Source organism: Motacilla alba, chromosome 2, assembly GCF_015832195.1.
Source record: "Motacilla alba alba isolate MOTALB_02 chromosome 2, Motacilla_alba_V1.0_pri, whole genome shotgun sequence".
Lineage (NCBI taxonomy): Eukaryota > Metazoa > Chordata > Aves > Passeriformes > Motacillidae > Motacilla > Motacilla alba.
This window is the reverse complement of record NC_052017.1, coordinates 117,249,528-117,275,433: the sequence shown is the minus strand read 5'-3', so window position 1 is coordinate 117,275,433 and position 25,906 is coordinate 117,249,528. Positions and strand designations below refer to the sequence as shown.

The following is a 25,906-nucleotide window of genomic DNA, read 5'->3' as shown; positions in this document are numbered from 1 at the left end:
GCGGGCCCGGCTGCGCCCCTGCCCGCTTCGCAGCCCCGGCCCGGGCCCACCCCGGCAGCGGGGCAAAGACGGGACCCACGCAAGACCCGCGCCCCGCGGAGCCTCCCGCGCCGGCCCGCCACAGTCGCCCCGCGCGGGCGGGCTCGGAGGCGGCGGAGGCCGAGGGGACGGGAAAGACCCGGGATGGAGAAGGAGCTTGCCCGGGATAGCAGCCCCGGCCCCGCTCGGGTCGGGTCCCTCGCCGCGGGCCGGCCCGTGAGTGGAAAGTTTCCCCGGAGTGACCTCTCATAGTACGCGCCCGCTAGGAAATCTCATTCAAGTATTTTTGTCAATGGGGTGGGGGGGGCATCCTGCTCCCCGGCCCCCGGCCCGGCTGACGTCACTGCAGAGGCGATAAATATCTGTTGATATAATTGGACGTGAGATTTGGGGTTGCGATAGCGAAACTCGGCCCATCGCCGCTCCGACGGGCCCCCATGATTTATTCAGCAGTAGATCGGGGCACGCAATCGGGCTGTCAGGGAGAGCGTCAGCTTATTAGGCAAGTTCTGCGTGATTCCTGGAGAGGGTCTAAGCTATAAAAATCCCGCGCCCCGGCTCTGATTAGTACCAAATCTGATCCCAAGTTCGCCGGGAGCCGGCTCCGAGGGAGAGCGAGAGGAAGGGACGCCGGGCACCGCCGAGTCCCGCCGCCGCCCGCCCTGCCCCGCCGCTGCCGCCGCCTCCGCCGCCCCAGGTAGGTGCGCGGCCGCGCCCGGGCGCGCAGCGGATGCGCTGCCCTGCGCTGAGCGGGGCTGAGCGCCGCGTCCCGCGGGATACGGGGAACTCTCCTGGCCGGACAGGGAGAGAGGAGGTGGGGAACGGGCGCACGAACCCCACAGCTCATGGGGAGAGCCGCCCCGCCACAGGCACCCCACGTTCCCCCTCGCCCGGGCGAGTGGAGAGGCGCGGGTCGCGAACACGCGTGGACGCCCCGCAGGGGCTCAGCCCAGCCTGGTCCCCGGGAGCCGCTGCCGGCGCAGCCCGGAGCCGCCCCGCCGGGCCGTTCGCAGGGCTGCTCTGCAGGGAGCGGCCGCCTCGACGGCGCGGGTGGACGGGCCGGGGGTGGTGTGCGGGGAACCGAGGGGCGCGGAGCGGCGCGTTTCAGCACCGGGACAGCGGCGGCGGGGACGCCCCCTCCCCGGCCGCCCGCTGCCCTCCCCGCCGCTGCGGCTCGGCTTTGTAACCCGACCCCCGTCCCCCGTTTGCCCCCGCAGGTTTGGGCCCCGATCATGAAGATCCCGCTGCTGGTCTCCACGGGAATCCTGCTGGTCGCCCTCCTGCCCTGCCAGGAGTGCAGAGCTCTCAGCAAGAGCCCGGCAGCCGCCCCTGGGGCTCTGCACCAGCCAGATTTCTTCCAGCAGCAGCAGCAGCAGCGACAGCAGCAGCAGCAGCAGCAAACTCTGCCCGTCCTGCTCCGCATGGGAGAAGAGTATTTCCTGCGCCTGGGCAACCTCCACAAGAGACCCGTTGGTTCTTTCTCCGCCTCCTCCAGCAGCACCAGCCACCTACAGCCCGAAGCCTCCGCCAGCAACTTTTTCCGGGCGGCGGTTCAACAGCTGCAGCAGCTGCCCGAGCGCTCGCCGGGGAACCGAGAGGAAGGCGAAGCCGAGGGTGAGGCGGTGGAAAGGGAGAAGCGATCCGAGGAGCCTCCTATTTCTCTGGATCTGACTTTCCACCTCCTGCGAGAAGTCTTGGAGATGGCCCGAGCCGAGCAGTTAGCGCAGCAAGCTCACAGCAACAGGAAACTGATGGAGATAATCGGGAAGTGAAACGGCCCCTCCCCGCCTTGCCAAAGAGATTCCGCAGTTAGCACAAGAATAATTACACCGTCCGATGTACCATAGTGCTGCTCTGATGTCATCTCTTTATTTTTATATAGCTTTAAACCTAGAAGGGCGTACTCCGAACAGCCTCTGTCCCTTGACTAGCATGCACAACCGTGTACCAAGTGCAGAAACACGAGTGTCGTTTGTAACCTCCCTCACCTTTATTTATTTCTCCATTTCCCAGTTATTCTAGTGCCATCGCTACGTAGGGATGTGTGAGCATTGGAAGAAATGGTGCCGAGAAGACAGAAAACTCTTCTGTTGGGGGCAGGGAGGTGGGAGGGGGAATCTCTGTGAGCTACTTTCAATCCACTTTTTTTTCCTGTAAACATTTTCACAATAAAACATCTTTTCAGCGCTCGGTCGATTTGGTTGTGTAAGAGAATGTTTAATATTTATATTTTTAATAAAAGCTGCAAAGTAAAGATGCCTCGATAGACTTTCTTGCCTAGACGCCTGAGGGCTGCTCCGCCTCCCTCAGCGCTTACCGGGGCGGGGGAGACACCCGCGACCGTGGACACCCAGAGCCGTGGGGAGCCCTGGATGTCCCCCGGGGATGTTCCCCCCCGCCCCGGGCAGCCCCGTCTCCGCGGGCTCTCCCGCAGGCGCGCCCCGACGCCGCCGGGGAGAGGGACTGCCCTCGCTGCCGCCCTCGGCGCAGGCTGCTCCCGGGAACGGGGTGTCGAGGGCAGATCGGTGCCTCCCAGAGCTGCCGAATCCCACGTCTGCAGCCCCCCGAGGGGGCTCCCTGGCTCCTGCCGCTGTGGCCGGGATCGGGCAGCCTCCTTCCGCCGGGGAGCAGCGATGGGAAAGCGGTGAGGCGCTCCCGCATCTCTTTTGCGTTTTCGCATCCTCCCCGCACCACAAAAGGGCAGGTTCCTCCCTGCTTCGGCTTCCCCCGTCCCGACGGCCGTGCCCAAGCGGCGTCCCTCCCAGGGACTTCTAGGGAGGCTGCAGTGGGTGTGGAGAAACTTCCCGGGAGGAGCTGGGGGAAATCTCCAGGACGACTGGGAGAAAATAGTAAATCCCTCACCCCGAACCAAATCCCAGGGAGAAGCTGCTCCAGCAGCCGGAGGCGATGCGGTGGCGGTGCTGGGCGGCGCTCGTTCTGGGCTGTGCGAGTTCCAAAGCTTTGCGCGGAGCTCGCCTGTGCAGCCTCCAAAACTCTCGCAGGAGAGTCTTCCAGGGAACGTTCTCCAGGGAAAACACATACCAACGAGGGCCGGTAGCAACGGGTGTCCGGGACAGGGGCTGACCCCACACAGCCTGCTAACCAGTCTGCACTGCCAGCTCTCCAGTCCTGCTGGGGCACAGCGCAGCCTTATGGCCCCAAAACAGTGCACTGAGGGCCTGGCTCGGGGATTTGGGAAAGATCCACACGTAACCCTAGTGCAGAGCTTGACACCTGGTCCCCTATGGCACCAAGCGCTCCCGGCAGCCTGCCAATCTCTTAAACACTGCTGAGTGTTGACACCCTACTCCCAGTGACAAAAACCACGGAGTGTTGCCTTCAGTACAACTTGTAGAGCCTCTTTTAAGACACAAATTTGATTTCATTCGATGGCTCAACATCTGCAATGCACATGGAACAGGACAGTCAGCATCTGCCTTTTCTACAGCACAGCACAGGGGCTTCAAATTAGACCTTGAGTGAGTACCTGTGACCACCTTATCGCACCCTGGTTTCGTGGAAGAACATGTCCCCTTTTGTAGACACACCGATGGCGGAGAAGACACAGACACAGGTTACGACTGGACAGACTGGGCAGCACTTCAGCAACTGCCCCACATACTCAGAGCTGTGTGGAGGTCCTGGCCAGTGCTTTTGATAAGTGTCTCTTCCTCACTCCTGCCGCTGGGAATCTTCCTTACAAATAATGTGTTTCTGCAAGCGTCATCTGTTGTGGTTTAGTAGGAAGAGCAAGTGCAAAGGAAGAAATGGCAGCTTCCTTCTTCCCTCCCGTGTACAGCCTCCGCAGCCTGGGAGGCACCAGTACTGTTAGACACAACCCTGACTTGGGGCTGCCAAGGACATGATAGTGTCACTGAAGTCACCAGCACTGACAAGCAGGGACCCAGGAGGATACTGAGGAGAAACACTGTTTTGGCAAAGGATGCTACTAGAGAAGATCATACCAGCATTTTAGCTAAGAACATTGGTGAAGTGTTTACACCTATATGGGGACGTGCCAGCAAGTGAGTTACAAAACACTAGCAGTGCTCAGCCTAAAGCTGTAGTGATGCTTCTTCCCTCTTGGAAGCAAGAAAATATTGGAAAACACTCTGACTACAATACATACAGTAATCTGTCCCCATGCTCCCCTCCCTCTCAGGTCTGTCAGTTCAACGGTATGATGTGGAGGTCAGCTGAGTTCCTAGGAATGAAACCTGCTCGGATGCCCCTTCCTAGGCCAGTTTCTTCTGCAGCCAGGCTGCCTGCACTCACGGTCCTTCTGAGGAGAAGCACACGAGAAGCCAGCTAGAGTGAGTCATCACTCATTCAGTGAGTTCAACCACGAGAAGGAGAAGACATGACGAGCCGGCTCGTCACCCCTCTCACTGCTCACGGGAGCTTCCTCCACTTGTCCTTGAGGGTACGGTTCAGAACCAGTCTGCAAAGAAAGGAAAGGTTGATAAATGGGAGAGGAAAATATGAATTGCATTAAAATCCGTAAGATTTCACAACATGCAGGGAAGCAGAATGAAGTGGGAAAGAAGGGGAAAGGCAGGGAGCCTGTAAATTTGGGAAGCTAAGACAAGACTTCTAACACCAAAGAAGTCAGAGGGACGTTTGCCATGACCAGTGTCTGAGGAAGGATTATGCTGGGTGAGCATGTCGCATCTGTGCAAAGGGCTTAGTCCTGATTTGGACCTCTGGAATATTATTGCACTGAAGGTGATAAATGCCTGTTCAGAAGTGATCCTGAGCCAGCTTGGCTTGTGTAGCTGGGCCTCCAGATTGATATGAACCAGAGCCAAATGTTATTGCCAGTGCATTGCCACTCAAAGTGATACTTGTTCTGCTGTTATGAAATCTGCCTTGGAAGTGTTTTCTTTTTTTTTTTTTTCCTTTAAAGTCTTCTAATATTTATTTCACTTCAATTTAAATCAGATGAAGAACAGGAAATAAATAATACAGAGATGTAAACTTCTGTTTATATCCCTCTTTTTTTCTTTTTTTTTTGCATAGGTATCTTACATTTACAGTAGAAAAAGGAATGTGGACATGTATACTGTAGCTGCCAATAAAAGGAATTTCTAAAATTAATTGAATATTTAACAGACCAGTGTAATAGGCAGAAATATTTTACTAGTTCCAGATCCCTTTGGCAAAGAATGAAGACTGCTTTGTGATAGGATCAGAAATCCTATTAAAGATAAAACAAATAAAAATAGGTGATTTGCTAGCTAAGGAAAGCCTTGTGTCTTCATCATTAAAACCACAATTCACCTTGCAATACACAGGATTTTTTTCCCATTGTATTCCTAGATGCACACATACGTTATTGTACATTCCTAAAATTTATTCAGCCATGCTGCCAGTCTTCTTTGTGCAGGGTTTTAGCTTACTTTGGAAAGCTCAGCATGATCTCGGGTGAACTATTTGATGCCAACATACAACTCAATAGAGGGCAAATGACAAAATAGTGTCCTCTGAATCCCAACATCTCAGGCATTTATAGAATTGTCCTAAAACAGAGAGTTACTTAAGCAATATTGCTAATAGATACATCCAACAACAATTGAAGTGGGGATACTTTTGAGGAACTGAAGCATGTGATGGATGATTTTATGAAGCATTTTTGTAAGTACTTACTGTTAAAGTGTACTACAAGAATAAGTAAGAACTAGTGTGTGTTAAGCATAAATTAACTTTTGGGCTTCATTCCAGTTACCACCTATTTCAGTGTCATCAACAAACAACACAGCATGAAGGTATGAAAAGAAATAGATCCCTGTTTCTTTATTTAAATCTAATTAGAGTTCATAGTGCTATTTTTATCAATATCCTTGATTGCTGTAAATTGAAACAGCCCTAATAATTTCTATGAAGTATTATCTGAGAAACTGCTTTACTATTTGAAATGTGGACCAATCTTTGACTTAGATTCATATTTTCAAAGCAAGGCACTCATTGCTACTTACTGCAAAACCCAAATAGGGATCTCACAGATGAAAAGAGCTTTTGCTTGCTAACTTTATAATGTATTTTATGGAGACCACAAGCATGGTGAAAACATGGGAGAAACAGCTTTCTACTTGAATGCAAAAGCCCATTTCCAGCAATGCTGGGGAGTAAGGCCTCCCTGCCAGGCTCATGCAAAAGTATGGTAAAGAATTGGGCCCAGGAGGCCAGATCTTCAGCTGAAAGGCAGATAACTAATTGAGGCCTGATTATAGAAGATCTACCTCTCAGCCCTGGAAAGTGCTGATTGCATATCTTTCAACTTGATTACAGTAAATACATGGCTAGACTCTCTCAATTATAAGGCATTTGGCACTCTCTTGATCTTGGTAGATGCAGGAGTGTAGGCAGTTTATTAGCCTTTTGTGATGCTGAAAATTTTGCCTTTGCTTTTGGAAGAGCAGTCAGAGTGCCTGGACTAGCTAAGAGTATTTTTGAAACTGGTTGTACAATTTTGTGCACCAAGCCCTCAGCAGTGTGTGTAAGCAGGCATGGTCCTCACTTCTCACCCTGTAAAAGAATAGGACTAGCAAGAGTTTTAAAACACAATTCCTGCTTTTTTTGCCTTTTTTTTTTTTTTTTTAATCCACACTGGTACCTTGCCATTTCTCTTCCTGTGCAAGGAAGGATTCCTTTAGCACTTTCACTTGCTATTCTGACCAGCCACTATCCAAAAATTTACAGTAAATCAAGACTAACTTTGAAGCAAAGAACTATCTACGAGTTTAATGTTATACTGAGTGTTTCATAGGATTTGAACCCAATATATAAGAAGAAAGAAAGCACAATGCAATGACTTAGACTGGCAAGCTGACTGCATTACCCTGTTAACCAGCGCTGCTGGTACTGCATTTCAAGCAGAACAATCTTTGCATCACTGCCAAAACTGTATTTCATAATGTGTTAACTCCTTCATATTTTGCTGCGATGACATCTTCCTGTGTCAGCAAAACAATGTTGGAACTCCAACACATTCCCACTGGGTTTGGCTGGGTGAAGCATTTGCTCCCTGCACCTTGCTGCGCTCAGCAGGCTGCTAGTCTGCAATACCTCGATGCCCCTTTCCAAAACCAATCATTTTCCATCACGCCCAGCCAGGAGTGAAGCAAGCACAAAACTTGACAGTAGGGCCATTACCTGGCTTTTAGGCTTGTGTTTTCACACCTGTGACACTTCAGTGTTTGTCTCTGAATCACACAGTGACTGAGGTATGCTCTCTTTGTGTAAGACAAGAAACCATCAAAACGTGCCAGCAGCAACTTTGTCTGTGTTATTAAGTCCATTCTTCCCTTCCAACAGCAGCCCACACAACTTATAGTTATACAGTGTGCTGGAATTGTCCAAGACAAAGATTCCAGCTGTAGATTTTACAGAAAAAGATTTGTTTTGAATCAGGCTGTGATTGTGAAAGACAATGCAGAAACAGGTCATTGGGATTGAAGCATCTGACCGCTCTGTAGGTCTCTGTAATCTCATGCTGGATTATCTTGCTCTCCCTGTTACTGCAACCCTACTTTGCTCCCAGAGGAAAGCTCAGTGCTGAGCCTGGCACAACCCTTGCTGCATGCCTTTAAGACAGTCCAGATTCAACACTTCATTGTGTCTGTCCATTGCTATTAGGTAACTTGTCAAGCTTCTACCTGAGCTTTATCTTTGCCTTGGCGAGCTCCTGGGTAGGACTTGTTTTTCACATTACCTAGAATAACAAATCCCAACCCTTTGGGTCCCTAAAAGTAATAAGGAATAACTAAAGTGTTTACCTCAGATTACATTCATCACATTAGGCCAATGCTGAGAGAGTGCTGAATACTTACACTTTGATTTATGTTTTCCCTTGTGGTGTCGAGTAACATCAGATGGTGCTTTCAATAAGCACCAGGAATTTTCACTAGGCCAGCTCATGAAGTGGGGAGAGAAGTACACCATGCATGACTGATGGTTGGTTTTGTTTTTCCCATAAGCAAAGTCCAGGCTGGAGTTTACATGCCAATTCTGTGGAGGTGCTGAGCAACCACAACTCCCACTGAGCAGCCATTCAGCACTCCTCAGCAGCTGGCACGCTAGAATTTGCATGAATAAGCAGTATAAGGATCTCAGAGTTGAGCCTGATGAGTCGTTTCAAAGTCACAAATATTCAGCATTTTCCATTATTTGCTTCCTTAAGCAGGACTCTACCTAAATCTGTATTAGGTTCTTGTAAAAGGGTGTGGAGATGAGGAAAGAGGTCAGTGGTATGATTTGTCATAACATTTTCATTTATTAGGTCCCAGCAGTTATCCTATTTATGCTGGGGGAAAATATGTAGTCTAGGCCTTTTATATATCAGAAATACAATGAAGTCTACACACTGATTTCTGCTTTACCAGCACTAACCTCAGGTAGCCTTTAGGTACAAAGGCTGGGATCTGTATTGGCAAACTTTAGTTATCTAGAAAGAAGATACCTACCCAAGCAAACTCTGTTCCTCCCCTCTGATTGGAGCGATCAGAGAAAGGAACAAGCAGAGGGAGATTTGTCCCATCTTCAGATGTGGATTGCTCTCTGGAGGTACCTGTTTCACTCTACTGACTCTACAGACACTCTGGGTGACTGGGTTAGACTACATCTGGCTTTTAAGCAATTATACAGGAAAGATTCCAGCCAAGTATTTCAGGATATCAAAACACTCCTTGATAGGAATTCAGAACTTTGTCTGGAGTATTATTTTACAAGATCACAAACTCTTAAATTTAGGAAGTGGGAAGGGAAGGAAAGGTGAAGGGCTGAATGGCTTCATAATCTACTTTAATGTAGATGGATGAGGTAGGTGGTTACAACCTATGTGAATGTTTTCTGGAGCAACAATGCTACCCAAAGCAGGTTCTACCCCTTGGGTCCCCATTCACCTCTTCCTGCTTTGGTTCCATGGTTCACTGCCCATTTGCATTGCTGCAGCTCTTTGAAGGGCTGTGCTAAGAATGGGAATGTCACTGGAACAACATCAATTTTTATCTGTTTTTTTGAGGTGAAGGAAGATATTTTTAAACCTGGATCATTTGAATGATTTGATTTCAGCACAGCTCAACAAAGAGCTGCCTCAGCACAAATGCCCTATAAGTGGTGGCATCTGGGAAGCAATAAGAGGCAGGGCTGTTTGGCAAAAAATCTCTTGAATCACCTTTGCTGCCAGAGGATAAAATGGATCCACACCCTTATAGGCACATGCATTACCCAGTGCCTTTGCGGCCTCTTTATCCAGCAGGAGAGCAAGGGTGTGAATTTATTAGAAAGTGTGGGTCTTGGAGAGAGAAGCAGTGAAAATACAGGTTTCTTGCTTCCAGTGTTTCTGTAGCTTCAGAAAATGAGCTAGAAATTAAATTTAATTCCCATTTTTAGCTGGCTTGTTTAGAAACAACCCCCAGTGTTGACAAGAACAGGCACGATTAAAAAATGCTAGCTGGTTGCAGAGCAATCAGAGAATCTGTAGGCTATGTTTGTCTGCCTCAAATGTCAAGTGTTACACTTCTGGCACTCAACACTTCCAGGCAGCGGAAACAAAGGGAGCACAACAGGTTATTTTTAAATAGTTTAAACTTTAGTTCAAGCATGTTGTTTTCATATTTTTATGCAGTCTAGCTCCTTCAGCATAACACCTGGCAGCTGTCACGTATATCACAACAATATTGTTTCAAAGCTAAGAGGCTGCTTATTTTGCATGGATCTTTTTTATCAGTGGGAATCAACAGAGCATTCTCCAAAATATTTGCTACAATTACCTGCCACAGAAATACACAAGGTAGCAGACAAAATTATATGCACAGACAAGCTCCATCAGACACAAAATTAGACATACCACTCTCTTAATAGTGGTCAGTAATGAATTTTAACTCCATTGGGAGAAAATGCCTTTCTTCAATAGATCATCACTGTATGACAATTAACATTATATGGATAATGTCTAATGCAGAGTCTCTTACATAATGATCTCAAAGTGATAAAATATATTTCAGAGGAAAACAGCCCAACTGGCTTATTTTGGTATAGGTTTCATGCATCTCCCACAGGACATGGAGGTCCAGACACTTGAACCTGTGGTGGAAACTGTATTAGAGCATGGTGTGGGAGAGCAGCTTTCTTCTCAGCATCACTTGGAACAAATGACATACAGTTCAGTTCCCCTGTAAAAGTCACCTATTTTTTCATAACTCAAAGAAGAAAAGGCAGAAATAACATACTTGCGTAATATTTGACCCACTGCTGCACCTCATTGATCCAACTTTTTATTGAGAGTAATTAACTACATATTTGCATGAAACCTAGTCCTCCTACTGGCTAGGAAAATGAAGGAAACCCAAGAAAAGAGTCTTAAAAACACGTGAATGTTAAGGCTGCATGATGAGAACAGTCTGTCCTGCATCTATCCACTCCATTCTTCATTCCTCTCAGAGTGAAGGTTTTTTGGGACCTCCTGATCAATCAGCCTTTTACCATTTCTGCTCACTTCCAGCCCTGCTGAAGAGCTGTCTAGCAAAGGAAGGATCCTATTGAGAGGCTGCAAGAGTAAGTGCTGGTCACGTACTACACGCTGGTCACCAGTGCCTGGAAGCTACTCATGAATACCAGTTCTTCCCTCTTCCTCCTACTGCTGCTTTGTCACACAAACAGATATGAATTCAGATTACCAAGTTAAATGTGAAGTAAAGACCTTCCAAGAACTTCTCCACGGCAGTAATCAATCTAATCTGTGTGGTGGAAACTTTCAGGGAGAAGTAGCAAAAATAGGAGTGGTTTAAAGTCCTGTCTGTCTCTGTCAGGCAGTCTTTCCTTTGACTAATGTGGACTTTTGTATTTCAAAGCTTTTTCTTCCTCTGCAAATTGCACTTTTGGAAATCCAGTGAATGACACAGTGATAGTTCAGGCTGTGATTCACCCTGGAGCTCCATTTGTGGGATCAGATAACAGAGCCAGCATAGCTTTGAGGTGTGTAGACATACATATCCCATGCTTGGAGGCTCATCCCGTGCTGCTCACATTGTGAGTGTCTCACTGACCTGGGCTCTCGTAAGCCTGCAGGGGGTGAGGGCGGTGTATTCGAGCTGTGGGCACAGCACAGCTTCTCTGAGAGCCAAAACCAGTCGAGGTTCAGGACAAAAAGCCAGATTGTCAGCTAAAGCAACCTGTTGCCCTTCCTTAAAGCCACCACATAACAAAAGAAAAAAGTCTTGGCCACAGTTACAACATTTTTTTCCCTCATCAGCTGCTGCTGCTACCATTTTTTTTTCTTTGTGTGCTCATTTTCCCATGTCTCCAGTTGCCTGAATCTGCTCCTTACTGCAACCACAGCAACTGAAGCTGTTATCCAAGCTATGACTCCGCTCCAAAACTCCAAATTGCTCAGTGAGTAGCACTGTGATTGCCCAGATGGGTGTCTGTCATGTCAAATCTCACATTGTAATCTCTGCTTGCCCGTTAGCAATGCTGGCTTGCTTGCACAGCACTTGGCCAAGTGATGAGCAAGATATTAAATCAAGTTTCCTTCTGTCCATCTCACACTGTTCCCAGGTGAAGTCCAAGGAAGCTGTGATAAATCCTGCTCTTAGAGCTTTGGATTCAGTCACAGTTATTGACCAGGTATTGACAGGGTATAGAGTACAAATCACAGTCACTGTCACCAGAGGCAAGTTTGGAGCTGACCTGCATCTGGACAGGCACCAGATCAATCCTTTAAAAAAAAAAAGAAATGTATTTATTTTATAAAATTAAATTTTGATTTTTTTTAAAATTTTGCATAAATATGAAAATGAATGTATTTTATAAACAAATCTCTTGCCAGATGTTGAAGAGGCTCATCAGCACTAATGGGGGAAGTGACAGCTATATTTTCTTGGTAAGGCATTTTGTAATAGAATAAGTCATACAGCATTTCATCATGAACAAAAACCACTTCTGTGTACAGAAATGCTGAGCCAGGAGTGCTCTGAGTGATTGATCTGTATTTCGATCACCACCTTCAGTGGCTCAGATAGACTCAGGCAGATTTTACAGGGTGCTCTCTAAATTGAAAAGAGCAATGAGAAATTCAGATCACTTATCCCCCAGGACTGTGAGATCCTCATTCTCTGCTCAGTCGAAGGCATGATGTCTCTGTTTGACATCCGTAGCATGGTTTGAACATCGCAGCACCTCTTGGCTGGCAGCCAGGGATAACAGGTTTTTTTTAATTAGTCACTGGTCTCTTACTTAATGACCTGAGCATTATTGCAAAGATGCCAGGAATATATATCACCTGAAAGGAGGTACAAGACTGAATCATCACTGTTTGACATGTCTGTCTCCGATTTTCCATTTAATTCTGGCTGCACATGCAGCCCCCCTGGCCTTGATCTCCATTTTAAAAGCACAGCAGGTGGGCACTGCGGGGTGCTGCAGTCCAGCCCCTCGCCTGCTCACAAGCCTGGAAACCCTGCAAGTGGAAGTATACCCTTCCCAAATATAGGGGCTCAGGCCCAGTTAACTAATTACCACCACTGGGATTTTCAATCAGATAGGCTGATCAATGTTTAAATGTTGATCCATCTCCAATGCTTACGGGACAACCAGTGCTGCTTTCCAGAGGGGAGTGAATGGCTGCACTGAAAGCCTGGCTTGTCTCAAGGCAGTAAGATAACTAACCAAATAGTCCAAAAGCAGATGGTTTGTGTAGTTGTGACACACATCTACCACAATGCGATGTAAACCAGCAACAGTTCATCCGTGATTAAGAAATATTTTTTGTTTACATTCTATTTTCCTTTCCAAACTCCTTAGCAATGAGCAGAATGAGTGATGCTTGGAGGAGGCTGAATGGAGGTAGAATTCAGTATTTAAATGAGCTAGTCACAGACAGACAACGTCTAGGTGAGCCTGGCTTTGTATTAATTTCAATAGGAAAAAATAATTTTGTCCAAACTGTCATTGTGGAGATCCTTTTACTAGTAATAGAGTGAAAAAAATGAAATATCCATAAATCAGATGGTATCTATGACTCACCAGACAAACAGCAGAGCAGACTATTTGAGGGAAAACTTCAGGTGAAGTATTTGCCACTCATATTAATTATGAGAAACTGTTGTCTGAAATCTGGTCCTAATGCATTGCCCTCACGACTCATCACTGCTGTCTCTGAATCACCCAGGTAATTCTCAAAATTAAGGGAGAGGGAGGTGTTAAAAGAGGAACAATCAAGACTTTGCTGATCTCCTCCGCATGTATTGCCAAACTGAGGGGAAAAAAATTCACCTGAAGCACAAAGTCAAGAAACAAAATGGAAATTTACAGGCAGAATTTACCACCAAACTGAACATCAGCCTGAATGGCCACAGATGTAGCTGCTATCACTGAGTCCCAACTCACTGAGTCAAACTACCAAGAAGCAAAGGCAGAATTTCTTGATTGTTAACCAAGTTTCTTGCATCTAGTGTTTGTTCAGGTACAGGCTGAATGCTCCCCTCCACCCCCCCCACCCAGTGAAATTTAAGAGATGTTTAGGAAGAAGATTGAAATAGAGTTTGATTTGGGCTTCTACACCAGCTGATTCAAGGGTCTCCTACAAAAAGCTCAGCTTCGTGGAGGACAGATGACTCATTTTCATTCAGTCAAACCTTGCAGATTTTTTAATGGTACAGGAATAAACCCATCACCTAAGGAAAGGTAAAATACAGGTATATAGAGACCTAGATTGCAAATATCAAGTTGATTTTTGCTGTCTGCATTCCTGGATCTTTCATTAGCACTGAACACACTTTTTGCAGGGAGCAGAGAGCCTTTGGAGCAGCAGCTGGTGTCTTGGAAGAGAGCTACCTGGGCCATGCCCGTGGCTGATGCTAACAAACTTATTGTTCTGCTCTGGGAGAAACTGTGGGATGGCTGTGTCGGGAATGGAGACCCTTTCTTAGCATCATTCCTGCAAGATCCAGCCTCACAAGGCTGCCTTCTCTTGAGCAAGAAATCCCTCTTGGAACAGCTGGCTTGAAGTGGGTGCTTGTCTTCCTCACCTGAGCAGATTGGCAAGACTGAGTTTCCAATTTGGTGAAGAGAACATTTCTTATTTGTGTTCTGCTGCCATGCTTGTGCAAATGCTCCAGAGCAGCCCTGTGCTAAAATGTGGGACCATGCCTTTGATGGAAAAGTGGAGGTGTGTGAGCAAAGAGCAAAGTGCAATCTCTTGGCCCTATTTTGGTTTTCAGTGATCTTATTTTGTCCATGTTGTCTGAACATTGACACGACAACCAATCAGCTAAAACTTAGCTAAATACTGACCTCACTGATGTGATTTAAAGCTGTCTCACAGAAAAAAAAAAAAAAAAAAAAGAAGGATCACCAGCTGAAATTGAAGTATTCAGCAGCAGGGCAAAGAGAACTACAGTACATGAATACAGAGAAGACTGTCCTTATGGTAATTCTGGCAGATGGCATAAGGTTGCAAGAAAGTAATAGAAAATTTTAAAACTAATGAAACAAGATTAGCATAGGGCATTCCATTAGTATTTCTCCTCCCAAACAGTTCAGTCCTGATTATATTTTATATCCTCATGGAATTAAAGCACTGTACTTGCTGGCTGCGAAGGGAAATTAGATCAGGCTACTGTTTGTGGATGCTTAACTTGCATTTCATTTCAGACTAAATGTATACACTGGAGTCCTTTGGAGCCACAGACAGACTCTTAAGAGGAATTTAAGCAACAGGATGCAGGGTCCAGTACTTCATCTTAGGTGAAATAAACTGGGTAACCACAAACTCAGACAAAGACTTTCATGAACGCTCACAAATTTATATGGTTTCACTGCATGAGAGATGCTGACTAGAAAATATGATTAAGGAAAGTTGTGGGACTCCAAGATCTCTTTCTCCCATGCACTGGAAAGGGCTGCTTGCTAATATCTGTGTCACCCACCACTAACACACCCCTCCCCATGGTGGCAAGGCAGGTCATTGCTGCTATTCCTGCTCCCCGTGCTGTAATCATTTGCTGCTGGTTGCCATCTCCCAAGGCTCAGATCTCCCCAGCTTTAGACACCAAACAGAGGCAGCTGGGCTGGGAGCAATGTCACCTCACACTCAGCAGGCAGATGGGAGAGGTGCCAAGTGAGAAGCAGCAGCTGCTGCTGAACTTGCTCTTACTGGAGATGCCTCTCATTCTCCATCAGAGGCAGAAGCAGCCTGTGGTGACCACGCTGCTGACTTAGGCACTCCCTGAAGGAGGATGAAGCTGTCTGATGCAGAGTTACCTATTTTGTTCATGCTGAATAATCTTCTTTTGGCCCTTCTTACACCAAGCAATCTGCACACCTGTGGGCTGCGGCTCCTGTTGCCTTATCCCTGCTCCCACACTCTTGAGGAAATTTATAGATGCATCAATAAAATTTCTTAGAGTGAAATGACCCTTAAATAAAGTAAATATTGGGAATTAATAGGGGAACTGATCTCTTTTTGCTGCTGAAAAACAATGAAAACCCTATTGGTGCATTCTATTAAAAGAGCCTGAAAATAAATGATATGCTGCTCTTATGATGACAGTCATGCAGATTTATATTATTATTATAAATAATTATACAGTTATTCAAAGTAATTTTGTTATCTGACTTTCGGGTCTCATCACACAAAGGAACAAGGGCAGTGACCTGATCTTTCATGTGAAAAATAAAGACACATAAACTGTCTATCCAGCCACCTCACTATGCATGGAGAATAAAACCATTTTAATGCAAATAGAATCTGAGACCAAAATATCTTTTTCCTTCACCTCCTTTCCACTTCATTATTAAATAAATCATAAAGATGTCACTGGAGACCACATAGAAGGAGGTCTCAAATGGTAGAAATAAGAGCTTTCTGCCTTTGTCTAATTTTAATTTTAAAAGGTATTCTGAATTTAAAAAAGGAAGAGAGAGGAAAGAAAGGATAGTGCTCTTCACATGCCTGATTTTCCAGGAATAAAAACAACCTCTATGTTCTTTAGTAATAATACAAGTTTTCAAAAACAAACACAAGTAAATGTAGATTAAACTATGATCCATGAGCTTAATTGAAATTCACATTGTCCAATGCTTTTCAAATTCAAATTATTACCAGACGGTGAATCTTTTTGCTAATTAATGCAGCTAAAGTGTAGATGATAACTTCTATCCTCTCCCTTTTTTATTTTTTATTGGAGAGATATTTTTCAGTCATAGTGCTGGAAGTTCTGCACATAAAAGCTGAATAAGAATTTGTCATTTTCCATAGATACTCCATATCATGTACAGTGCTGAGACTACAGTGCAGAAAGTGAGCAGGGAAAACCAATCATCTTTGTGTTGAAGAATAGATCAACATTGAATTTGTCTGTCATTTGAGCAAATACCCAAAGGTAACTACAGTTGTTTTTAGTCAGAAGTTTTTGGTTTTCAGTAAATAACATTAACTATCCCAGTTGCAATACAGAATTCTCTGTAGATCAGTCAAATCACACTGAAGATTGAACACACGTGTATGTCGTACCTGAGAGGGGCACAAACTTGGAGCTGGAAGAACTAAGTCACGGATATTGTCTACCAAAAAAGGGGTTACTCCAGAAGAGATGATATAGAATAGTTAAGGTTTAGATTACAGAGTTTGTATTTGGGACAACTTCACTTGGTAGTGAAGTTCTTAGTCCTTGATCTTGTGGATATTTCAGCTCTTAATGTGACCTAAGGGAAAAAAGCCTTTGTCTAGATTGGGTGGGATTCCTGCAAATGCTGCATTTCAGGGCCATGATTGGTACTCCGTGCTCACTGGGAGTGTGGGAGAGACAGCTTTAAAGGGTGGTGGGACCTGAAGGCAATGTGGGGTGTCCTGTGTGAGCTGGGGTGTGAGGGGACCCTTTCCACTATGTCCATGGGGACCTCTGGAGAGTGGGACTCGAGCCATCCACCCAAGGGAGCACAGGGGATTTGCTTTCTGTGGTAATCCTGGCAGCAGGATTATTCAGTGGATTTGTTTTCCTGACCTTAACCCCTCTGATGCCAATTATTACTCTCCAGCTCTTCCTCCCCTACTTGTTGGACAGAACAAGCTTAGTGTTCTTCACATCTGTCAAACAACAGATTCTCCATCCTGCTGGTCACCTGAACAGCAACTGAAATACAAGCCCATATATCTGCAAGAGTAAATGTCTCTTTTAATTTTGATCCAGGGAGATGCAATATTTAACCATGCAGGAGTAAGCTGAAGGGTGGCATTTGTGAGGAGGAAGAAATGATTTAGGCAGCTTGTGCTGTGAACTAGCATGATGATTTTGGATAGGAAGAAAGGGAAAAAAGTCCTTTAAATCTATATAGGAACAGCGTCAGATACACTATTTGAACTGTTAGTTAATGGTAAAATGAAATATTTCCTACCCATGAAAGTACAAATCATGTATTGAATCAGATTCCAAAGACGATGTAGTATGATAAGAAATGCCAAAAGTGTTATGCAGAATGCTAACTCCTGTGAGAAAATAAGAAGAGTGCTTCACCAGTGTTGTCATCACATGAAGTACTCATTATCACTATGTTCCGTGAAAAAGCTCTGTTTCCACAGCACTTTTCCATGATATACTTTAATTAGAGGAAGGGAGTAAATACAGTGTTGTGAAGAACATCAGCTGGGTTTTGTTTTTTTTTTAAAGGGAATATAGCACTTCAGAGTGGGTTGAGTAAAATCACATGCAGGAAAAATACAAAGTTGAAGTTCACAGACTTGAAAATGATCACTGCCCCACGACAGCAGTCATTTCCTTTGTGACATAGACACAGCTCAGCTCAGATCCTTAAATCTGACCACAGCATCATCTCACGGCATCACCCTCACTCAGTCACTCTGCTCCTTCTATTTTTCTGCATGTTTCTGCTTCTTGTGCTTTCCTATCTCTTGCTGTCTCCAGCCCATTGGCAATCCCCTCCTCAGCTGTTTCCCCTGCTCCTTTCTCCCACATCACCAGCACCATGAGCTACTCTGCTCGACATCCTCCTCCTCCTTCCAAAATGCTAGGGTCACCTGTGATCTGGGAAAATATTGAGATGCAGCACTCCCAAACTCACACGCCAGCAGGAACTGACATCTTTCCTATGTGCCTGTTTTTGCTCCTGGTACACAATGAAGAAAGCTGGGTACCAGGCTGCTGTTGTTTTTCAGACAGCTGCCCACATCAAACACAAGTTTTGTTCCTTGTTGCTGGGGCTGAGGGACACAGACCACGCTTAGGCAAGCTCCCCAGAAATTAACCTAGTATAGAATTTACCTACCTATTGTGAGGTTAAGCTGCCTGGTCATCAGTGTAACTGATAAGAGGAAACAGCACCAATAAATTTCACTCTTATTTTACTTTTTGCCAGCTCATTTCGAGTATACTTAAGAAGACAATGTCATAGTAGATTTGATAATCTTAAAGTACTTTGCATTTTAATTCCACTCAAATATTCCCAAATAAAACCCTGACTTGAAAAATAGCCACTGAAATTTAGTGGTCAAATGTTGCTTTTGTTAAGAAAGTCAACAAAGTCAGCCACCAAATTCAAGCATCACTGACTGAAACCTCTAGCAGAAGTGCCCCTTTTATAATATCTCTGCTAACTCCTTCTCCTAAGTTTTTGCCTGGCACATGATTGCTTATCAATTGTCATACAATTGTTGACTTGTATAGCTTATAGCTGCTATAGCTTACAGCTGCTTATGTCTGCTCTATAGTCATCTCCAGACATAAAGGAAACAGCATGAAATCCTTAATAACCACTTCTTCTTTCTCTGTCTCACACACACACACACACACACACACACACACACACACACAACCTCCTCTCATTGCACACATACAGATAATTCCTTTGTTAAAATATTCAGCTAGAACCTGTAAATTACAGGTGGTTTGATTTACAGAGTGCTGCTTATGGGTTGGTCACCAGACACTGGAGCAGGACCTGATGTAGTGTGCAAATCCTTGCACAGTTCCCTCAACTCTGTTCATTGTATCTTTGGGCCATGTGGAGTTTGTATACATGTGCTGAAGGAGGATTATTGAAATTCAGGTTATACCAACTCTAATATTGTCATTTTAAGGAAAACATCCTCCTGTACTCAACACATCAGTATCTGTTATCCCATCATGCTGCTGAGTGTCTAACACTGAACTGAAATGTGTCATCTTCACACTCTCTTTTAATCAAATCTCAAGAAACCTTGGAGCAAACCCTCTGCCACAGATCTGAACCCAGGAAATCACACTCCTTACTGAGAGACAACCAGACACACAGGAAGGCTCTGGGTGTTTGCACAGCTTCATGTTCTCATGGGGAAGCACTCCAGGTGCAGCCACAGAGCTGCAGAAGGCAAAGCCAAGCCATAGCTGCTCAACCAGTCACAGTAGGACAGCACATACACAGACTGTCAGCAGGTGATGAGAGTAATCTCATGCACAGGATTTCTCTGCCACTAACACATGCAAATATCTGATGTGCAGAGATATCACCAGCCTCTCCAATAGCTCCTGTGCGTGAGTAATTTGGATAACAGCTGGCACAAGCAAGGTGCACTGGCAGGTAAGCACAAGCAACCTCCAGCATGCTGCTTCGAAGCTATAGTCATCCTGTCACACATTGAAACCATCTATAAATCCAGTTTGTGCTGCTTTCACATTTTTGAAATTGCTCTTATTCTTTAGCATGCAGAGGAAAATGAAGTCACATTTTCCTTAACAATTGCTGTTCCCGCCTTGCTGCACATCACAGCCCTCTGGGGTGACTTCGGGAGCACTGACCTTGGACGTCGCTGCAGTGGCATTACTTTCCTTACCACTCCCTGGTGCACTCTCCTCGATTGTTGCTGCTGTCGGGGCTTCTGCCTTCTTTGCACTCGTTTCCAGAGAAACAGGAGTCCCTACTTTCCCCAGCCCACTCACCGGGGTTGAGCTTGGACTGCTTGGTTGCCGTGACTGGGACTTATACCAGCTAGGGTAAAACAAGGGATCCACGGTTTCTGCTGTGGCCGGCACTTGAGTGTCAGACTCGGGAGTCTGTTGAGAACCACTTGGTGTCACAACAACATCCTTAATCAGGACAGATAAAGAGAAGAACAAGCAGAGTGCACCACGTTACCTTCCTGCTGTAGTCACATTGTTCTGCATGTTGTGTTTGTTAGATATCACTGCAAGGCATAGGTTTGTCCCACTAATATGATCTGAAGGGATTGCAATCAAAATGCGAAGCAAAAGCAACTATCATTTGAATAACACAGACAGGAGAAAGAAAATAAACGAACCCAAAAATAGAACAGGAGGGTAGAACTATCTGGGAGGGGGGTGCTAACTGAGAAAGGAGTAAGCAAGGGGTTACTCAATTCAGATAAACACTCAATTCAATCCTAAAAACTTAAGTTGTGCATGAGAGTCTCGTGAACCCATACCAGCCATGAGTGACAGGTGTAGGTACCTTCAAATGGCTTGTTGGGTTTTAGGTTAAGAATAACACTTTTGCCAAGGAGTCTGTTGATACAAGCAGTCAGAATAAAGGGAATACTGGAGAGAAGCATTTCCCCACGAGCCTTGCCATCAATGCTGTAAGCCAAGCACTGTTGCTCCGCCAGGAAGAGGAGCAGCCAGATGAACTGCACCTCTCTACCTGCATCAAGCTCTTGGGGTTTCTGCACACACAGGCTGCTATCACCACTGCATTTCTGCTTTGCCTTTTTACACCAGAAGGCAAAAACTCAGATACAGGTATCCCCCACACCACAACACCCACATACCATGTCTGACTCCATGCCTGACTATCTCCTAATGGCATTTTACAATTTCTAGAGCAGCATGCTGTACCTTTCTCACTTTAGCCTTAGAAATTAGAGAATTCATGTTGATGGGCAGAATTGCTTATGCCTAGTTCTTGTTTGCAGAAAACCCTGCATCAGTCAAGGAGCACAAGCTTAGTTGAGTCAGTGCAAATCTTCAAATTTTGATTTAATCAGTAAAGCCTGATTTAAGAGCATCTTCACATGACTGGTGAAAACTCACACATGTTTTTAGATCAAAGAAAGAATGAATCTGTAGCTTTTATTTTCACTTGTTTTAAGTAGGGAGCTTCCTACAACCAAAGATTCTTTGTGTGCTTTCTTGTTTTCACATAGGCTTCCCCAAATATATTCACAACAGCCTTTACCCCTCAGCAACTTCACTGAGTAAATTGTCTAAGAAGAGAGTTTGCTAAGTTATTGGTATGCAAGGCAAACTAAAGTAGTACAAAAAGTATATTTTTAATGTACATCTTTTAGAATATGCAGCAATTATAGTCTCATTCTAATCAAATTCCCTAAGAAAAGTGTCGGCCTAAAATATTCACACCCTGAACCTGTTTGCTGTTAGGTTGTAAGAGGCAGTTTCGTCTCCTGTTTGGTCTATGATATTCCTGCATCTAGCTAGACATAGCCCAAGGATGATCAGAGCAGAAGACAGCAAGCGCCATTCACAGAAAACAGACTAGAAGTATAATCTAAAAACTGGTAGTGGGAAGCTTCCTAAATCCAGAGGAAATGCCACATTCTCTTAGTATAACTATTTTAACAATCATCTTATTTATAACAGTTAGTCTGAGTTAAATCACAGCAAGCAGAACACTCGTTGTAATGCACTTAACTCCCAAACGGAGTCTTTTCTATTTATAACTTATGTATCCCATATATATTTTAATTTATCTAGTAGCTAATTTTTTGCTTATCAAGTGACACATGCACATGTTGAGGTAAAGTTGCATATATACAAGGGCAATAAATAATTTTGCCCTCCAGTGCATCGACTCCCTTAGTCCTGCTCCTGAGTAATGATGCCCACAGGACACAGGGGAGCATTTTCTGGCTCTGCCAGGTGCACTCAGCAAAGCTGGCAGGGCAGTTCGGCAGCGGGGACATTTACCTGACCAGCTGGGGCAGCCAGCACTGGCGCTGGAGTGGGTTCAGCCAAGGGCTCTCCCCCTGCACTCTGTGCTTCAGGGTCCTGCTGAGGTGGCTGTGGTGCTCCCTCTGACCCTTCCTCTTCCTCCTCTTCCTCCTCTTCCTCCTCTCCTGATGACTCTGTGTGGACTTCACCCAAGCCTTCGCCATCCTCTGTCTCCTCCTCTTCTTCTTCTCCCTCCTCCTCTGATAGGACGCGTGAAAGGACAGGATGAGCGCCATGTGAAGACGGCTTCAGTCTTTAGGTAATTAAAAAGCCATTTGCTACTGCATGGCAAAGTCACTGACAATCTTCTGCCTGGCAGAGAGGGTGTTGGTGAGGAGCCTGCTCCCACCAGCCTGGACTGGGCACTGCCACGGAGCTGCCAGCAGGAGCTTTGGGGCAGGGAATACACTGAACACACGTGCTGGTTAAAATCTTAAGCTGGCCCTTTCCATGGGAAGAAGGACTGACATTCCTGTCAATGCAGTTATCCTCATGAGGGATGTGCAGCACAGCCCTGTATGCTTTGGGGAGAGGCTACCAGCAATCTGGCACAATCTGTCATGAAAAAAGTCCTTCTTCCAGTTCTAGGTATATGTTTGTTTTATTGCCATTGAAGCTGTCCTCCTAATTCTCTACTGGGTCAGTGCTTTGCAATGCATGACGGGAAGTTTGAGATGCCAACACGCCTAAACCAGACTGTCAAACCTGGTCAAGCCATTGCTTTTGTGCCATCTGACAAATCCTGTGGTCTGCAGTCGTGGCTCAGGCTGTTTCCAGAGGAAGGCCTCTAGCACTGCATTTTCTTTAGTATAGTCACATTAGTTATCCTAAAAAATGTGCAGGGCCATCCTAGCACTTCAGAGAAATAAACCTAGATTTGATTATAATTGATACATAATGCTCTGGTTACATTTTGGCATGGAGAGAAATATCTGATTTGAGTTTTCCTACTCAGTATCATCATGTGAATCACACACAGCTGCTATATAAGAAAGAAATTTTGGTGAAAGAAACTACATACCTCTGTCAAAATCAATTTCTCGTATTATTTTTTCTTCTCTACTGAGGTTCACTGTGAATTGGTTCATATTCTCATACCCATCCTCTATTTTTTCCATTTGAAATCCTTTAGAAGCTTCAGTAATTCTAAAATAGAGATTGGTTATTGGCATTGGATTTTAAGATAAATTTATAAATTGTAAGTGATTATAAAAAACAAGAGTCTCAAGTTTACATACTTACTTTTGTAGCAATGTTTTGGCATTCTGTGGAAACAAAAAAGAAATAACTGACTTCTTAAATAATTCAATTTTTTTCAGAGATTTTATGCATTGAGAAATAATTCTTAGAATGGCAGTTTTTAAAAGCACTAATAAGAATTGAATAAGTGACAGCCGTGACATCCAGGAATGAGATGAAATTTGGATGGTAATTAGCATACAGCTGAGTAAACCTTTTAGTTCTTCAAAGATGTTTAAATTAAAACAGGAATATGATGGGAAATATGGACAGTTGGTAGGAGAAAAACTAAAATGGAAATATTTTTCCTCTTTTTTTTGGTTGTGTTTGTGGTGAAAAGCATTTGGTCTGTTACCCTCTCTAGTCACAGAAATTACGTATGTGATTATCCATATATATATCTCCAAGGGCTTCCTTTTGGAGAGACAAAATTCTATTTGTCTCAAAAGAATATTGTACTCTTCAAAGGCAATTCTTTGATGAAAGTAAGTGTTGGCTGTTTTATTTTGGTTTTGTTTGTGGTTTGTTGTTTTTTGTTTGTTTGTTTTGTTTTGTTTTGTTTGGTAGAAAATGCTCTTCCAGCCTTTAATACAGAGGAATTCTAAAACAGCAAGACAGAAATTCTACACCAATGAATTCATTGGATAGACTGTTCATGGCTCCCTACTCATCTCTCTTAAATTTACAGTAAGAAAACAAAAGAAAAAAAAATAAGTAAAGGTATCAAAATGTAGCTTAGGACACAAATTATTGAAAAGTTAATAATTTTGTCAATTTACAAGTGAAACCTATAATTCTCAGAAGATCATGTACACACGAACATACTGTCCCACCATGGTATTGGTGGGAAAAAAAAGATTACCCGGAAAATGTTTGAATTCCTATTTCTTCTAAGGGGACCAAAAATTCATACACAGGATAGTATATTTTGTGGCAAATAGCAAATACTTGTGTTCTTGATTTGTATACTATTCACAAGAAGAGTAGTTATTTGTCTGAGCTGATTCAGGTGTTTAAAAAATGAGTTTGTATACATGTTCACCTGAAGACAAACGAACTCTGAATGGGCCTGCAATTGAGAAATGCTTAGATAATATACCAATAAACCCATCATTTTTTCTATCTCTATTTATAGACTTTATACCTGCAAAAACACGGCCATTTCTGGTTCTTCCATGAACTGGATTCCTGATTCAACCAGTTTTGACACAGCTTCCAAGTGATCCGCATACTTCTTCATCAGGGAGCGGACGTGTTCCAGTTTCTCCTCTTGGGTTCTAGTGATTATTTGTGTCATCTCATTTTTTCTTTCTTCCAGTACAGAATAGAGATAATCAAATTTTTCACACAACTGTTCTTTCTGTCGTTTGCAGCATTCCTGTGAATCATTTGGTTTATGTTAAACATGTTATGTTCTTAAAAGGGTTTCTATTTTTACAGTTACTTGGAAGCATTTTCATCAAAGAAATTCCTCTTTCTGAGCAGTGCAAAGGATTCTGAATGACCCCAGAGACTTTTATAATTTTCAAAGTCCAAGCTGTTGGAACAGAAGTTTAAAAACTCTTCTCAAACTCTGAGTTTCAAGCCACTGAAAGCCCCCAAACAGGTTATTGTATAACTTGTGAGTCTGCTAAAAAAAGTAAAAGGGTATTTATGATGTCTGTAGTGATACATCAAAGTCTGCAGAAAAAGTAAAAGCTCCCACCGTATTAGCAGCTGGGTCCATTTGCGTGAGCAGAATGGTTTTAAAAGGAGCAAGCATCTCAAACAGCTCTGGAGAATTTTCTTTTTCTGCCAGAGTACCTGGAACAATCCTGGCTGGGCTTGATTTTCACATACACCCTCTTAGACTCTATTTGGACAAGAGGTGTCCATTATATTCCATTTACTGGGCACTGAATGAGGTGGAGGTTCTGCAAAGAAAATGGTGTGTGACAGAAGCACAAAGACAAGAAGGAGGAATCAGATTCCAACTGTATGTTCAGGCACTGATTTTCACATAGTTTCTTGAGACACTTCTCTTGTCCCTCCAACCAGACAGCAGCATCTTTCACTGGGTTAGGAGGATGGGTTTGATGACTGCTGCATTGAGCGCTCTCTCAACAGAACAGAGTGCACTTGTAAAGGAGGATTTATGGGGAGGAAATGGGGGACAGATTATATATAATGTCTGAGGTCTACCAAATAGAAGTACTTGAGTCATCTGTGTGCCCCAGGGTATGACTTCATTGTGGTTAGACCTGGTTGTGGATGGTGGTGATTATTTAAATCTCTTTCCCAGGTACTGAGGCTGAATCGATTCCTCATCTTTGTCCCTTGAGGCATAATGCTGAGATTCTGGCAGCACAGGATTATTAACAGCCCCACAGAACTTAGGGCAGTGATAAGACATATTATTCACAGCACTTGGCCAGAGAGAATCCCACTTCTTTCCTGACTTCCAGCCAGAGCTCATTCCTTTGAGTGGTATCATGAGCTCTGTATCACTCAAAGGAGAGAGCCTTTCAAACATCTACATTTGGCTAAAAATCACTGTCTACAAGAGGGTGGAGAGGGGATTGAAGGCACATCTTGATGCATTGACCCAAGTATCCACCTCTGCTTCCCAATGAGTAGGATTAGACTAAATAGGCACTCCTTGCAGGGAGTGCAATCTTGTCCTGCCCTTCTAG

The 25,906-nt window shown here is 44.5% G+C and overlaps 2 protein-coding genes across 3 annotated transcripts in view; one reads left to right on the top strand and one right to left on the bottom strand.

Moving 5' to 3' along the window:
* The first annotated feature begins 426 nt into the window (after positions 1–426).
* On the top strand, positions 427–2,293 carry CRH (corticotropin releasing hormone). Its single transcript, XM_038128221.1, has 2 exons — positions 427–736; positions 1,257–2,293. The coding sequence occupies exon 2, from the start codon at positions 1,272–1,274 to the stop codon at positions 1,809–1,811; it is 540 nt and encodes a 179-aa protein (XP_037984149.1). The 5' UTR covers positions 427–736; positions 1,257–1,271; the 3' UTR covers positions 1,812–2,293.
* TRIM55 (tripartite motif containing 55) overlaps positions 2,236–25,906 on the bottom strand; it is a 37,779-nt gene continuing 14,108 nt past the window's right edge. The window contains exons 5-11 of one of the 2 annotated variants that reach the window (XM_038128220.1): positions 24,379–24,612; positions 23,238–23,260; positions 23,017–23,141; positions 21,972–22,195; positions 19,830–20,117; positions 17,434–17,524; positions 2,236–4,480 (exon numbers count right to left, since the gene is read on the bottom strand). In XM_038128220.1, the coding sequence (XP_037984148.1) occupies positions 4,470–4,480; positions 17,434–17,524; positions 19,830–20,117; positions 21,972–22,195; positions 23,017–23,141; positions 23,238–23,260; positions 24,379–24,612 (996 nt within the window). In that variant the 3' untranslated portion in view covers positions 2,236–4,469. The remainder of the gene's footprint in view (positions 4,481–17,433; positions 17,525–19,829; positions 20,118–21,971; positions 22,196–23,016; positions 23,142–23,237; positions 23,261–24,378; positions 24,613–25,906) is intronic. The other variant, XM_038128219.1, reaches the window with a different exon arrangement.

Coding starts and splice junctions, on each gene's coding strand:
- CRH (XM_038128221.1), top strand. CDS start 1,272: ATGAAGATCCCGCTGCTGGTCTCCACGGGAATCCTGCTGGTCGCCCTC.